The sequence below is a fragment of the Ictalurus furcatus genome, chromosome 7 (assembly GCF_023375685.1).
Source record: "Ictalurus furcatus strain D&B chromosome 7, Billie_1.0, whole genome shotgun sequence".
Taxonomy (NCBI): domain Eukaryota; kingdom Metazoa; phylum Chordata; class Actinopteri; order Siluriformes; family Ictaluridae; genus Ictalurus; species Ictalurus furcatus.
This window is the reverse complement of record NC_071261.1, coordinates 34193508-34210791: the sequence shown is the minus strand read 5'-3', so window position 1 is coordinate 34210791 and position 17284 is coordinate 34193508. Positions and strand designations below refer to the sequence as shown.

The following is a 17284-nucleotide window of genomic DNA, read 5'->3' as shown; positions in this document are numbered from 1 at the left end:
GTGTTTACGAGTAGAACGCAATACATTCGGAACTAAAAGGTGACAGGAAGTGACCTGAAAGTGTTTTAACCATGTTAACCACTACTCCACAAAGCTGAAGGCACTTATCAAACCTCTTTGGAGCTTCAAAAAACAAACAAGGAACCACATCAATGTGTACTCAAGTCTCAGCAGGATATTATTCAGTATTCTTACACCCTGACCTACTGGTGCTATCCTGAGATGATGTTCTTCCTCCAACAACCTAGCTGCTGCTCTTGGCAGGTGTGGTTAACTCCACCAGTTCTCCACCAGAGGGCACCGTCTCGTCAATTCCAAGGCTCCTCCTAGGTTCTCACACACACTTCCCACTTCCTGTTTGCTGGCTATATACATTAAAGCATGGGGTTCATTATGTTCATTGTGAAGTCTTTCCAACTCTGAACTGTGTATCGTTATTGCCTCATCGTGTTTGACTCTCACCTCGCCTTTTTTCGGAAGATCTTTGGATTTGCCCTTTGATCTTGGGATCTTGGGACTTCCTTTAAGATTTTAACTTGTTTTTCGGAGCTCCATCAGCTGACATGTAAACACAAAGAGGTGAGCGAGAACATAGAAGAACGAGGCCTATGTATTCAGTCGTGATTAAACCCTGGGAGTGGAGTGTTTGATGTTGGTGCTGAGAAATATCACGTTTCTTACTTAACCTTCTCAGCACCCTAGGATTTTCAAAACACACTTCATGTTAACCAGCTTAAAGTCTTAATCATATTATTATTCCAGAGAAAAAAAAACATTCCCCTCATCTTCATTAGCTTTGAAGTCACCAGTTCTGCCTGGCGGTGTTTTCTTTCTGTTCTCCAGTTTTCTCATTCTCTGGGTGTAATGACTTCATGCAGCTTCTCGTACAACTCTGGATGATTTCAGGGCTTTATTAAAGATTATTCCTCGACACACTGTACAGGATCCTAATAAAATCTCCTCAGAATTCTGTAACAGACTGTGTGATCTACAAGATGATGATCTTCTGACACCCTGTCCAGGGTGTCCCCCGTCTTGTGCCCCATGCTCCCTGGGCTAGGCTCCAGGTTCCCCGCGACCCTGAAGGATAAGTGGTGTAGAAGATGGATGGATGGATGGATGGATGATGATCCTAATGATAGACCTGTGATTTAGGGAGAGGTTGTCTCTCAGGTGGTAGAGCGGGTTGTCCACTAATCGTAGGGTTGACGGTTCGATTCCCGGCCCACATGACTCCACATGCCGAAGTGTCCTTGGGAAAGACACTGAACCCAAGTTGTTGGTGCCTTGTATGGTAGCTCTGCTGCCATTGGGGTGTGTGTGTGTGTGTGTATGAGAATGATAAACAGGCACTATAGAAAAAAATTCCCTATATAAGTGCAGACAATTAACTATTAAACTACATAACAGAGCGTTATTTCTACTTCAGACTGATATCTTTATCATGTTTCTAATAACAAACTGAAATAATCACTAATGCAGTTAAAATAAATAATTGTAATGGACTGAACATTATATTATACTGTGTAATATTATATTAACTAAAGAAATTACTTCACCTTTCTCTCTCTCTCTGTCTCTCTCTCTCTCTCTCTCTCTCACTCACTCTCCCCCATCTCTCTCTCCCCGTCTCTCTCTCTTTCCCTGTCTCTCTCTCCCCGTCTCTCTCCCTGTCTCTCTCTCTCTCCCCGTCTCTCTCTCTCACCCCATCTCTCTCCCCGTCTCTCTCTCTCCCCCATCTCTCTCTCCCCGTCTCTCTCTCTCCCCATCTCTCTCCCCATCTCTCTCAATCCCCATCTCTCTCTCCCCATCTCTCTCTCCCCGTCTCTCTCTCTTTCCCTGTCTCTCTCTCCCCGTCTCTCTCTCTCCCCGTCTCTCTCCCCGTCTCTCTCTCTCTCCCCGTCTCTCTCTCTCCCCGTCTCTCTCACCCCATCTCTCTCCCCGTCTCTCTCTCTCCCCCATCTCTCTCTCCCCGTCTCTCTCTCTCCCCATCTCTCTCCCCGTCTCTCTCAATCCCCATCTCTCTCTCCCCGTCTCTCTCTCTCCCCATCTCTCTCCCCGTCTCTCTCAATCCCCATCTCTCTCTCCCCGTCTTTCTCTCTCCCCGTCTCTCTCTCTCCCCCATCTCTCTCTCCCCGTCTCTCTCTCCCCGTCTCTCTCTCTCCCCCATCTCTCTCTCCCCCGTCTCTCTCTCTCCCCCATCTCTCTCTCCCCGTCTCTCTCTCCCCATCTCTCTCCCCGTCTCTCTCTCTCCCCGTCTCTCTCTCTCCCCCATCTCTCTCTCCCCATCTCTCTCCCCCCGTCTCTCTCTCCCTCTCCCCATCTCTCTCCCCGTCTCTCTCTCTCCCCCATCTCTCTCTCCCCATCTCTCTCCCCGTCTCTCTCAATCCCCCATCTCTCTCCCCGTCTCTCTCTCTCTCCCATCTCTCTCTCCCCGTCTCTCTCTCCCCATCTCTCTCCCCGTCTCTCTCTCTCCCCGTCTCTCTCCCCATCTCTCTCCCCGTCTCTCTCTCCCCCATCTCTCTCTCCATGTCTGTCTCTCTCTTTCTCTCCCCTGTCTCTCCCCCTGTCTCTCTCCCCCCCCCTCTCTCTCTTTCTCTCTCCATGTCTCTCTCTCTCTCTGTCTGTGTCTCAGCTCTTGCCCACAGACCCCCCACCGAAGCCGGACCCCATCACCTCGGAGACCGTTGTGTTCTGGGGACTTCGTCTCTGGCAGGTGGTGGGGATCTTCTCCATGTTTGTCCTGGCCATCAGTAAGTCAGTTTAATTGCACTTCTTACCATTTTATTACGTTATTAAAATAGAAAAAGTTTTTTCCGTATGATATCCGTCAATAAGGGTGTAAATAATAAATAATTACTAAATCATTTATTTTTTAAGTATCAAATTTTATTTTAATAAATATCTGAAGACCTGCTACTGTCTAACACCATCTGAGGCACGTTCAGTCTTATTTATTTATTTATCTATTTATTTATTTATGTTTTTATGTTTGTAAAGACTTTTTATTCCTTATTGTTCTTAATGTTACAGCCTGTTTGTTTATTTGTTTATTTGCTTGAGTTTCAACTCAAACTCTTTCATTTTCTAAAATGTGTGTGTTTTGGCTTTCTTCTCTTTCTTTGTTTCCTTTGTGACTTTTCCTTCTTTATGTTCCAGCCCTTTATTTATTTATTTGTTTGTTTGTTTGTTTGTTTGTTTGTTTGTTTGTTTATGTTTGAAGGTTCTTTTTTTTAACACCTTCCTCTATAACAAATAATTCTTTTTGGTCTTTCTTCCTGCGCTTGTAGTTATTTGTGTAGATAGGAGAGAGAGGTGATGAAATGAATAAGTTATTGGATGTATATACAGTGGCATGCAAAAGTTTGTGCACCCCTGGTCAAAATTTCTGTTATTGAGAATAAGCTAAGCAAGTAAAAGATGAACAGATTTCCAAATGGCATTAAGTTAAAGACGACACATTTCTTTAATATTTTATGCAAGATTTATTTTTTATTTCCATTTTTTACCAATTCAAAATAACAAAAAAAAGAAAAGGCCCTGAAGCAAAAATTTGGGCAGCCTGCATGGTCAATATTACTAGTATTAACACCTCCTTTTGCCAAGTATCACAGCTTGTAAAACAACTAAGAGTCTTTCAGTTTGTGTTTGGGGGATTTTCAACCCTTCATCCTTGCAACAGTCTTTTAGTTCTGTGAGATTCTTGGGCCTCTTATAAGCTAATTAAGGTCTGAGACCTTGGTAAAAGTTATCTGCGAGCTCAAATCTCTCAGGGTGCGCAAACTTTTGCATAGTGTTCCTTTCCTTTTTGTACTCTAAAATTGTACAAAAAAACACTAATCTTGGTTAAACTGTTGAAAAGATTCATTGTTAACTTCATGCCTTATGGAGATCCGTTCATCTTCTACTCACTTAATTATTCACAATAACAGAATACAGGGCACAGGGGTGCACAAACTTTTGCATGCCACTGTACACACTGAGAGAGTTATGTGATGTGATGTTTATTATATATGGAGCTGATATGAATGCGCAGTGAGCTGAGTTTAAATTAGACTTGATGCAGGGTGGTGTGTGTTCCAGTCATCATTCTGTGCTGCATCTTTAAATGTCGAGTTCCTCGCACCAAGAAGGAGATCGAGGCTCGGCACGCTCAGAGACTGGCGGCTAAGAGCTACGCTAACACGCTGGAGACCGTTCCTCCACTCAACGAGCTCACTGAGATACCGGGAGGTAAACACACACACACACACACACACACACACACACACACACACACTAACACTAAACAAGCTATTAAACTAATAAAGTATGAGCACTGTGAGCATTCTGCTAACTCTTTATGCCAGCTCATTCTGCTAACTCTTAATGCTAGCTCATTCTGCTAACTCTTTATGCTAGCTCATTCTGCTAACTCTTAATGCTAGCTCATTCTGCTAACTCTTTATGCTAGCGCATTCTGCTATGCTAACTCTTTATGCTAGCTCATTCTGCTAACTCTTTATGCTAGCGCATTCTGCTATGCTAACTCTTTATGCTAGCTCATTCTGCTAACTCTTTATGCTAGCTCATTCTGCTAACTCTATGCTAGCTCATTCTGCTAACTCTTTATGCTAGCTCATTCTGCTAATTCTTTATGCTAGCTCATTCTGCTAACTCTTAATGCTAGCTCATTCTGCTAACTCTTAATGCTAGCTCATTCTGCTAACTCTTAATGCTAGCTCATTCTGTTAACTCTTTATGCTAGCTCATTCTGCTAACTGTTTATGCTAGCTCATTCTGCTAACTCTTTATGCTAGCTCATTCTGCTAACTCTTTATGCTAGCTGTTGCTTTACTGTACTCGCTCCTGTTTCCTGTTGTTTTCTGTTCTTCTTTTTCTGAGTTTCCTGCTCTATCTGTGTGTGTGTGTGTGTGTGTATTTGACCCCTCAGTGATTTGTACTGTCTCTGAGCATGTGCAGACACGTGACGGTAATCAACTTCCTGCTCTCAATGAGGAAGACGAACCGACCAATCAGAGCGCTCAGAACGAGACAGGCTAAAACTCTAAGTCTGTGTCTACTCTCTGTCTGTCTGTCTCTCTGTGTCTATCTGTCTCTCTGTCACTCTTCCTGTCTCTCTCTGTCTGTCTATCTCTGTCTGTCTTTCTATTGCTCTTTCTGTCTGTCTCTCTCTCTGTCTGTCTCTCTGTCACTCTCTCTGTCTGTCTATCTCTGTCTGTCAGCCTGTTTCTCCCTCTCTCCCTCTGCCCCCCCCCCCGTTAATGCGTTTCTCTTGTCTCTGTATTGCGGACTTAATAAACTCGTCTGTCACTCTTCTTCTCTTTGTCTGTTCTTTTTTTGCTCTCTGTTGTGTTTCACTCTGATAAACCCGTCTAAGCCTGAGCCTTTAACCACATCACACACAGAAAATGAATGTATTCATCAGTACACGGTGCTGTGCATAAGTATTCACTCCCTGGAACTGTTCCACACTGTATAGTGTTACAACCTGGAACTGAAATGGACTTCACTGAGATTTTACAGCATCATATCTAACATTTTGGGGTTTCGGTTGTTTTTATTGTTGGTGAGCAGCAGTTTTCACCCCTCTCTCTCTCAGACGGAGTCTGGGCGTGGACCCGGCCATTGTAACACGTTCAGGTTCTCCAGTCTAGCTTTGGCAGTGTGCTTAGGATGGTTGTCCTGGTGGAAGCTGAAGCTCCGCCCCCAGTCTCTGAAACAAGTTTTCCTCGAGGATTGTTCTATAGTCAGCTCCACCCAGTTTCCCTGCTGATTGAAAGAATCCCTGCAACATGATGTCTCCACCACCATGCTTCGCCTCACAGTGAAGTCGAGTTTCTCGAGCTGAGTGTCATCTTTTAAATGAAATACTGTATATGCATGCCAAACAGAAGAGCTAGCCAATTTTAGCGCTAATCTGTAGCTACATTTCTGACTACCTTGCTAACCTTTGACAGTCATCACATATTTTATTTCAGTGCAAAGGAAGCGGTAAAGCTAAGCTAATGCATACCAGATCTGGGTTACGGAGGTAGCAGTGATGGTATCGTCCACAGAAAAAGCAGAAGGATCCAGAGAGCAATTTGCTTGGATGCAAATAAGAAAAATTATTTTTCTGTAAAATTAAAATAAGAATATATATCTACAAAGAAACTATATAACTTGGCTTATTGTTTTCCCTCAAAACATGGAGAGACTCGTACAAAGCTCTAAAACACCTACTTTGATGTCTTTGGGATCTTCTGGAGAACCTCAGTGTTTAAATCACCAGCGGAATTACGGAATTGTGGGTAATTAGAGAATACACAGAGTGACAGCACGCTGGAGCTTTATCACATAAACACGCTTTCGTCTATCAGAGCTCCTGATCTCGTTTTTCATTCTATCACTTTCATACTTTTAAAGGTCAAACCTCCCTCTCTCTCTCTCTCCCTCTCTCTCTCTCTCTCCCTGTCTCTCTCTCTCTCCCTCTCTCTCTTTCGCTCCCTCTCTCTCTCTCTCTCCCTCTCTCTCTCCCTCTCTCTCTCTTTCTCTCCCTGTCTCTCTCTCCCTCTCTCTCTCTTTCTCTCTCTTTCTCTCCCTCCCTCTCTCTCTCCCTGTCCCTCTGTCTCTTTCACTCTCTCTCTCTCTCTCTTTTCTTCCTTCTCTTCCTCTCTCTCTGTCTCTCATTCAGTCTTTCTCTTTCTTTTTTCTCTCTCCTCATATCTATCAATAATTCATGTGGACAGTAAAGTTCCAATTTGTATTATTATTATTATTATTATTATTATTATTATTATTATTATTATTGTTTAGATAAGGAAGAAACACTGTGTTGTGCTGTTATACTAAACTTTTATTAGTTAAATAACATCATACCTTTTATCCGTTTATAGTTACATTTAATGCTCTTTGAAATGAGTTAGTTCCTTTTCTCGCTTATGTTATAGCAGCTATAAACACTCGTTCCCTCACCATCCCTCTCTTTATGCTCTCTTTATTCTCTCTCTCTCTTTATTCCCTCTTTTTATTCTCTCTCTCTCTTTGTTCTCTCTCTTCACGTTAATAAGAAAAAAACGCAGCTTGTCGTCTTTTGTTAGCGAGAAACAGTGAAGAAGTGTAAACTCCTCTGTCCTGAAGATGTGGGAAAACAGCTGGGAAAAGTTACAGCTTCACCTCTGACACCGGAGACTCCTTCCATACGTGTTGCATAAACACCTCCCGTATGGAGCGTCCGCGCTTCACGTCCCAGTGAATGAGCTGTTGCTATAGAAACAATAATGTACTAATATAAACCTGCGCTACTGTCAGCGCTGCTGTTCTAGAAAATTCACCAACACCTTCCAACCAGTCAGGATCCAGAACTCACAACCCAGACTCCGCAGCCTGAGCGTTTTCATACAAGTTCTAAAAGCGATTGAAAACACGGATCATTTTTGACAGCTACATTTGAAATGCCGTGGCTCTGAGGAAAACATGATCTCGGGTGACCTGTGACATAATCACAGCCATAATTAAGGCTTAACGAGGATTAATTGGACCCTCCACAGGGAATGTAGAGCAGTGTGGTAACTTACTCAGCTCCACCAGTCTGCTCACATGACCCAGAGCTTCTACTCCAACGAACGCCAACGCAGAGGTTCACGCAGAGTGTTTTACTTTCTCCTCATTATTTACCCTCACGTTTGTACATCCATACTCGTTAAACGTTCAGCGTGATTTCATGTTCGTTTTCTTCAATTCTGTTCTTTCACCGAGTCTGAGTCACTCGATGTTACTGAGGAACAGAGGAAGATGATGGATTTAGAAATTTGTTCATTTTTATTGCTGCACTCTTACACTAGTAAAGAGAGTCAGGATAGCAAAAAAAAAGAGACTAAAATAACTCATACACTCTTCATTTAAAAGTGGTTTGGGTGTGATACCAAGTAACTTTTCAAAATATTAGCACACAAGATCTGTTCTTGCACTTGGAGTGATATTTGTAATAATAATTTGTAAAATAAAGTTTTCGGTTTCTCTCATGGCCCAAATTGTAAATCGAGTGGCTCCTAGCTTGAGAAAACCTGCACTAATCCAACTGGTTATTTTTTAAGAGGTGGCGCTACAAACAAGCTCCGCCCAGAAATAACCTCTGAGTGTTGAACACCTCGCACTTTTGAGATTGTGGCCTGACAATTTGCGCATGAAGTCAAAATGATAACAAAATAAAAATTCACACCTCTACTTAAATAATAATGCTGCCATGATGAAAATGTTCAGACAAAGATGAAGCTTAAATCGAAACGCACTGCAGGCTGCTTGTTATACATATGGACATGCACAGACTTCTGTGAAAGTATGCTAATATTTATGCTTCATGGCTGGACTAACAGGATGTTTGTCTATGCTAGTTATGTAATAGCTAGCTAGCTGGCTGGAACTAGCATACCTGAATACTAAAATCAAAAGGATTATACAACCCAAAAACATGTTTACAACCAAACAAAAAAGTACAACAAAAAAAGAAATACATTTTTTAAATAAACAATATAAATTGTAATGACCAAAAAAATGCATACGACAAAAAAACAAAACAAAAAACATATGAATAGAAAAAAATTGTATGACCATAAACAACACTTACAGTATGTACAGAGTGTCTGGACCGGAGGGAACTCCGGTATGCACACAATTTCTTTATTATTATTATTATTATTATTATTATTAATAATAATAATAATAATAATAATAATCTGAAAGACATGTGTGTTTTGTCTGGTTTCTGTCCTGTCTCCGCCCCTGTATTATTATTGGCTGTTTCCTAATGTGTCTCAGCTGTTCTGTGTTATCCCCTTTTGATTGTGTTGAGTATTTAAACCCCTCGCGTGTCTTTGTTCAGGGTGAAGTATTGTTTATGTGTTTTGCCGCTAGTACGTACCGAGCCGTTTTGTTCATTGTCCTTGTTTCCCGGTGTTTGGATCCTGCTCTTGTCCTCGTTTCTTTATTTCTCGTCTCTAGTTTTCCCTGCTTGCTCATCGCCCGACCCTGTACATGTTTTTTTTACTACGTTTTTGCCCGTCGTTTTAGATTTGTCTGCCTGCCTCTTAATAAAACCTTTACCTCCGCCCTCATTACATGATACACATACACACACACACACACACACACACACACAGAGAGAGCATGGAAATATTTTGATAAAACACAGGCTGTGTGACAGGGAGAAACAGAGACAGATAGGTACAGTGTGAGAAAGAGAGAGAGAGTAACATCATGACCTTTCAGAAAAGATCCAGATCGCAGGGAACACAGCACACATTCACGTTCGGAATCGTCAGTAAAGGCGCGATGCCAAACAGACAGAGACGGCAGAAAATTAAAGACAAACTGAAGAAGGAGGCAGCGAAAGGGACAGCTTCCTTATCAACTTGTATAATATATATATATAGTTATATAGATATACTATATACATATAGTAACCTGCCCCTTGTTACTTAATATGGTAAATGAAGTCCTGTATCAAAAATTTGTGATATAAGATCATTAAAATCTCAAATTATCTTTAAAATGAAATTTGGAAGGCAGAAATGACAAGCTAGAGACGCATGTTGAAGTGGAGAGAGAAAAAGAAGAGGTGGAAGATGGAGAAAAAGAGAGAGATGTAAGAGAACAGTCAGAGATGAATGTTGAGGGAGAGAGGGAGAAGGAGAGAGAGACAGACAGACAGAGAGACACAGACAGAGACAGACAGCGAGAGAGAGAGTGAGAAGAGGTGGAATCTGACCTGGGACAAGAAGAAGAAAAGGAAGCACCAGATACACAGATTGATGAAAAAGAAAGCAATACAGAATTTGAAAAACTTTTACTACTACTATTTCTATAAATGTAAACATGAAACACCATTTGTTTATATTAGTGTCGCTCTCATATTCATTATTGTGACCATTATTGTGTCTGTTTACAACGTCGACCAGGGTGATAAAGTAGTAAAGTCATTAAAGTAGTAAAGTCATTAATGATAATGATAATGAGTCTTTATTGATCACATATACATATGCACCGTGAAATTCTTTTCTTCACATAACCCAGCATATTAGGAAGTTGGGGTCAGAGTGTAGGGTCAGACATGATACAGCACCCCCTGGAGCAAAGAAGGTTAAGGGTCCAACAGTGGCAGCTTGGCAGTGCTGGGGCTGGAACCCGCGACCTTCCAATCAGTAACCCAGCACACTGATGCTCCAGACCACAACAACCACGTCCCACACCACACTGACACTTCAGACCAGAACAACCACGTCCAACATCTACTAACCCCCACCACACTGACACTTCAGACCAGAACAACCACGTCCAACACCTACTAACCCCCACCACACTGATACTTCAGACCAGAACAACCACGTCCAACACCTACTAACCCCCACCACACTGACACTTCAGACCAGAACAACCACGTCCAACACCTACTAACCCCCACCACACTGACACTTCAGACCAGAACAACCACGTCCAACACCTACTAACCCCCACCACACTGACACTTCAGACCAGAACAACCACGTCCAACACCTACTAACCCCCACCACACTGACACTTCAGACCAGAACAACCACGTCCAACACCTACTAACCCCCACCACACTGACGCTTCAGACCAGAACAACCACGTCCAACACCTACTAACCCCCACCACACTGACGCTTCAGACCAGAACAACCACGTCCAACACCTACTAACCCCCACCACACTGACGCTCCAGACCAGAACAACCTCCAACACCTACTAACCCCCACCACACTGACGCTCCAGACCACAACAACCAAGTCCAACTCCTACTAACCCCCACCACACTGACACTCCAGACCAGAACAACTATGTCCAACACCTACTAACCCCCACCACACTGACGCTCCAGACTAGAAGAACAAAGTCCAACACCTACTAACCCCCACCACACTGACACTCCAGACCAGAACAACCAAAGTGCTCTCCAGAAAGGGTTGGTTTAAACGTTGATCCTCAGTTTCTCTCTCCATACTGTATCTGCTTTATTACTTACATTACGTTGGTGAATTGCTTTCACAACACATTAATATAAAACCTTCTCTCCTGCTGAAATCAATGTGTTCATTAACTCCCAAGATCAACAGAGGACTAGTAATCAGAGGCTGACCTAAAACAGGTGTGATCTCAATTACTGGAAAAAGATCTTTATTATCAGGGATTAAAATCCCTGCACCAATCTCCTCAAAGCTAACTTAGCAAGAAATTCCCTAGCAAAATAAATTAATCTAAGCCTAGCGACTTTCTCCAAATTTTGTAAATCATATCCTGATTCCTTTATAATAATTTTTAACTTAAAAAGTTTTCCATGACGCAATAGGTTCATTAGACCCGGAGTCTCTTCCCCAGAGAACTCAGAATACAGTCGGTTCCTCCAACAACCAGTGAAGTGAAGTTGCTGGTTCTATCTACTAACAGGAAAAAAAAAACACAAAACAAAACCTAAGCTTTAAATAAACTTTGATAAAAGAAGAGAATTCCATTAAAATTCATCCTTTTATGATCCATTAAAAACAAAGCTAAAGCTAGTTCCATATCACCCACTTTTCCTAAAATACTTAATGCCAACGGTCTCCACACAAGTGTAAAAGGTCTCTGTAAAAGTTTCTGGATATATTGGAGACAGGAGATAGGTGGGGAGATTAACTAGACCTCGGCCTCCTTCCTCCTTGGGCAAAAACAGAATGTTTTTCGGTATCCAGTAGTACTTATCCTGGAAAAAGTCCCCCAGTTCTCTCTGAATATTTGCAAGATGTCCATTTAGGGATCTACACAAGAACTCTATGCCACAGTGAAGATGCCACAAGGTTATTAATGATAAGAATATGCCTTCTATATGACATTTGAAGGAGTAAACATTTCCATTTTTCCAAACATCTTTTTACTTTCTCAAGTAGACTTTCCTAACGTTCTCCTTTAAAAAAAAATTCATTTCCCAAATAGACACCAAGGTGTTTTAGACCGCCTCTTATCCAGAGCAGTCCTCCAGCTAGTCTGGGAAGGTCAGCACTCCAGCTTCCACTAATAAGGCTTCACTTTTCACCCAATTAACCTTAGCGGAGGAAATATGTCTAAAGTCGTGTCTAAATATCATATGTTTAAAGATAAAAATAATTATTTCAACCAGGGGAAGCCAGACCTTTTTAAATGAGCTTGTAATTTATTAAATAAAGGCTCTATGGCTAGACATGGCAGATCCTGGCCTAGCCTTGATCAAGAGAGATCAGCCCAGTGTTGACTCCCAAAAGTTTAGAAGCATCCAAAACATCCCTAATTAAATCAAAATCTCTCAACTGGCCCATAATGTTGCCTAATCTTACGGCCAGAGCCTTAGACAGAATTTTATATTCAGAAACGGGGCACCAATTGCTGATACTCTGAAGATCGCCCTTTTTAGGTAACAAGGTGATGACTGCTCTTCTACAGTGTCAGGAGTTCTCCTTTCAGACTGTCATTAGGAACTTTCAGCAGATCCACGCCGATGATGGACCATAGAGTAACCCATCAGTTCCAGGAGATTTACCATCGTCCATGCTCATCATGGTGGTATGAAGCTCTTGTAATGACAAAGTCTGTTCTTGTTCCTCGTTCATGTTTGGCAAGCAGCTATACCCCATTCCACCAATTCACATTTGTAAAGGTCTGAATAGACCTCTACAGCACGGCTATGTATATCAGCAGGCTTGGTGAGCACTCGCAGTGTAGCTGTGCGTAAAGAGTGAATAATTCTGCTCTGGCCATTTTTCATTTCCAAATTAAAAAAGAGTTTTGAAGGAAAGCAGCAGCTGGCCCATCCTCAATGGCTTCGCTCACAGACACAGCTTGTTCCGTGCTTGTACCTGCATCAGTTAAAGTATCAGGTAAAGCATTTAACTGCAGGATCATAAGTTTCAAAGACTGTGTAATCAAAGCCATTGATTCTGAACTTAAAATCCAGGTCAAAACATGTCTACTAAATGAGACTACACGCTTCAGAAACACCGACTTCTAACGGCGAATTTTCGTGATAGTGGAAACTAGTTTATGTAGCATGACAGTTCTTGTGCAGGGATCTGATCTTTTACAAATGGACGAACGTTAGACAGTGTGATCTTTTTAGAAGGGATACTCAGAGGAAAAGCAGGTAGCAGTGAGCCGTTTGATGCGACGCCACTTTGGACGACGTCGTTTACCTTTTTGACAGAATTCAGAAAATGAACGATTGCGTTGTTCATCCGCGAGGACGAAACAATATTGTCACGACCCGCAATCTCTCCCACCGCGTGCCAAACAGCACTGCTCCACATCAGCTACAGACTCTACTCTTACTCCATGACGCTGCCTTACATTTTCAAAACTCATTATGCTCGGATGCATCATGTCTCCCAGAGAAACGCTGGGTGCTGACTTTAAATCCTAAATATCCTAAAAAAAATGTAACCAAGAACACGTATAAGACATTGAGAAAAAAGATAGAAAAAGTTTGAGCACACGTACGAGACACAAACGACTATCGCTCGCACTCACCATGCTCCGCCCACTCAGAGAGAGAGAGAGAGAGAGAGAGAGAGAGAGAGAGAGAGAGAGAGAGATAGATAGAAAGACAGACAGGTATGAAGAAAGAGACTGAGAGAAAAAGAGACAGATACAGAACAGCACAGTGATGTTATTTACATGGAAATTAGTGATGCATATAGAGGAGGTAAACACCTGTCCAACTGGAGAAACACACACACACACATACACACACTGTAGTGTCCAAGAGACAGGCTGTAGGGTAAAGAACATCATATGTTAATGTTAGTGTGTGATTATATAACAGAACTGCAGGTGAACACACACACACACACACACACACACACACACACATATGCACACACTGTAGTGTCCAGGAGACAGGCTGTAGGGTAAAGAACATCATATGTTAATGTTAGTATGTGATTATATAACAGAGCTGCAGGTGCACCCCATAAACACACACACACACACACACACACACAGTAATGAAGAGTAATATGTCGTTCTGAGTTCAGCTACGCTGTTACTCAGTAACCTCTGGTGATCTTTTGCTCTCTTCTCTTATTCCTTTCACAGCGGCTAAAGTGGAAGTGAATACGGTGTCGGAGAAAGTGGAAGGAGAGAAGAAGAAAGAGAAAGAAGGAAAGAAGGCAGCGAAGGAGAAGGAAGGCAAAGCAGAAGAGAAGAAAAGTGAATCCGAGGAGGGGAAGGGTGAAAAAGGGGGCGGGGCCAAAAAATCAGCAAAGAAGTGATCGTGCTAAACTTTTTTTCTAGTGCAATGTTTTATTTATTTCCTTTTTTACAAAAAAAAAAAAAAAAAAACCCTGATTGGTTTAAAGACGAGTTTTTGTATTTTATTGTAAATTTGTAAATATATTTTAAAAATAAAGATGTTTCCTGTACGCTTGTGGAGTAAACACTTGATTTTTGGTTTAAGTTTTAGACGGGTTTATATTCATGTCAGATCTTTTCCCACCTTTAACGTGAAACAGCAGCGAATATCGTCATCGTGCTGGAAGGTGAGACTTATCTTCATCTTCATCTTCTTCCTTCATCTTCGTCTTCATCTGTCTGACAGACGCCTACAGGTTTAGTGCTGAAATAGATCGGCATTTGGAGATATCCATGATTCCATTTATCCTGGCTACAGCCCCAGTTCCAGCTGAAGAGAAGCAGAACTATAACATGATGCTGCCACCACCATGCTTCACCGTGAGGACGGTGTTCTTCAGGTGATAAGTTGTCTTGTTCTTGTATTAAACTTATCTTTTAGAATTACGGCCAAAAAGTTCTACCTTGGTCTCACCAGACCAGAACACATTTAACCACATGGTTTGGGGTGATTAAGGGCTTGAAGGTTTGTTTTTGTTTCATGAGAAAGTGCCTCCATTGAGCCGCCCTTCCCCATGGTCCAAACATCTGAAGAATATGAGAGATTGTTGTCACGTTCAGAGAGTAATCAGTACTTCTGAGATGTTTCTGCAGCTCCTTTAATGTTGCTTGAGGTCTCTTGGCAACCTCCCTGGTAAGCTTTTGTCTTGTCCTTTTAGAAATTGTGGAAGGACATCCTGCTCTTGGTGATGTCACTGCGGTGCACCATTTTTCTCCAGTTGTTTATGATGGCCTTCATGGTGTTCCGTGGTACATCTAATGCATGGGAATTTTTTTTATATCCCTCTCCTGATCGGTTCTTTTCCACAGTGAGATCCTGTACATGCTTTGTAAGCTCTTCAGCTTCTGCAGTCGGATGAAAGCAGGATGATTTGAAGAAACTTGTACAGAAACATTCAGTGTTTTTTGCGGGTTAATTAGAGGCACAGCTTTGCCCGAGCCATATCGTGCCTGGTTTCCCTTTGAAGCTAAGCAGGGTTGAGTCTGGTCGGTACCTGGATAGGAGACCTCGTGGGGAAAACTAAGGTTGCTGCTGGAAGTGGGATTAGTGAGGCCAGCAGGGGGTGCTTACCCTGTGGTCTGTGTGGGGTCTAATGCCCCAGTATAGTGACGGGGACACTATACTGTAAAAACAGCAGCGTCTTTTGGATGAGATGTTAAACCGAGGTCCTGACTCTCTGTGGCCATTAAAAATCACTTATGGTAAACAGTAGGGGTATAACCCTGGGGTCCTGCCCAAATTCCCCATTGACCCTTCTCTATCACCCCCTAATAATCTCCCTCTCTGAACTGGCTACATCACTCTCTCCCCTCCACTAATAGCTGGTGTGTGGTGGGAGTTCTGGAGCACTACGGCTGCTGTCGCATCGTCCAGGTGGAGGATACACACTAGTGTTGGTTGAGGAGAACCCCCCCACCCACCCCATTACTATGTAAAGTGCTTTGAGTGTCTAAAAAAAAGTGCTATATAAATGTAACTGTAACTAACTAACAGCTGTATGATAAATATTTTTGAACATTTCAATAGCGCTGTATTTCTTTAAATTAATGTAGGTAAATTTACTTATCTGGCTAGTCTAGTCTAGATCCTACTCAGGATCAGCTGGTCGTTAGGATTACAGTTCATTTTTAATGTTAACTTTGTTTAATTGTGAGAAAAGTTAGCTAGCAATGTTCCTTTTGTACACATTAAAACCTACACACAGCAGAAAACCCCAATACATTAGCACTGGTTAGCTAGCTAGTTATAATTATTATTATTATTTAAATCTAACTAAACATCTAATGATCTGGTGTGAAGATCTGACCGTTATGTTTAGATTTCATCAGACACAATAATCACATCGTCTACATGTTTATTTCTGCTTCACAATATAATCAGCACAATATCCAGGTTTACAGTGTTTACATTTACAGAAACAAAAAAAAAACACCACACACCCCTGTCCACTGCAACACACACATTACTACATAACACTGAGAGAGAGAGAGAAAATTAAGACAGAAAGATTGACATGTGGAGGTGTAAGGATAAGAAAGAGAAAGAAATTATGACAGAAAGAAAGGAAGAAAGAACGGAAGAAAAGAAAGAAAGAAAAGACAGAGAAAGAACAAAGAGAAAGAAAGAAATTAAGACAAAGAAAGTAAGAAGAAAGAAAGAAAGAAAGAAAGAAAGAAGGGAAATGTTTGATGTGTGAAGGTCAGAAAAAGGAAAAACAAAAGAAAGATAGCATGTAGGTCAGATCTTGTATGCTAGTTACTGATTAGCCGGTTTGCTAGTTGATTAGCCGGTTTGCCAGCTGATAAGCTGTTTTACTAGCTGATTAGCCGGTTTGCTAGCTGATTAAGGTTTAGCAGCTCTTTGTGGTGATTCTAATAAACACTCAGATATTTAAAGCACTAGTGTTTGAGACGTGAGATGCGATTAACGGCGGATAAACAGCTAGTGGAATTTAATAAAGCTGAGAGAAACATCAAACTGAATTATATTCACCTGAACATCAACACATCTTCAACATCGTCCACTTTATCTACACTTCTGCCAGAACCTTCCAGTTTTATTCACTTCTAGCTTTTAAAACAAATTATCTCAAGCTTTCATTTCTAGAAAGAAGCTAAATTTTCACCCAATTTCAAGCTTGTAATTATTATTTAAAAAAGTGCAGAAATAATATTATATTGATAATAATCCAATAATTTGGGGAAACAAATGAAAAATTGAACTATATTTAAGATATTTTATGTAAAGTTTGTATTTATATGATTATGTTAAATTTAACATTAAACGGTGTGTGACATTTTTAAAAACAATCATTACAAGCTTTAAATTGTCTCATATTTTATTATTTTTAATTTTTATTTGAGAATAA

At 41.4% G+C, this 17284-nt stretch overlaps 1 protein-coding gene across 1 annotated transcript in view; it reads left to right on the top strand.

The window, feature by feature from the left end:
- Positions 1 to 14275, top strand: part of tmie (transmembrane inner ear) — a 19383-nt gene extending 5108 nt beyond the window's left edge. The window contains exons 2-4 of the mRNA XM_053630177.1: positions 2636 to 2753; positions 4084 to 4233; positions 14100 to 14275. Coding sequence (XP_053486152.1) covers positions 2636 to 2753; positions 4084 to 4233; positions 14100 to 14275 — 444 coding nt within the window. The remainder of the gene's footprint in view (positions 1 to 2635; positions 2754 to 4083; positions 4234 to 14099) is intronic.
- Positions 14276 to 17284: the final 3009 nt, after the last annotated feature.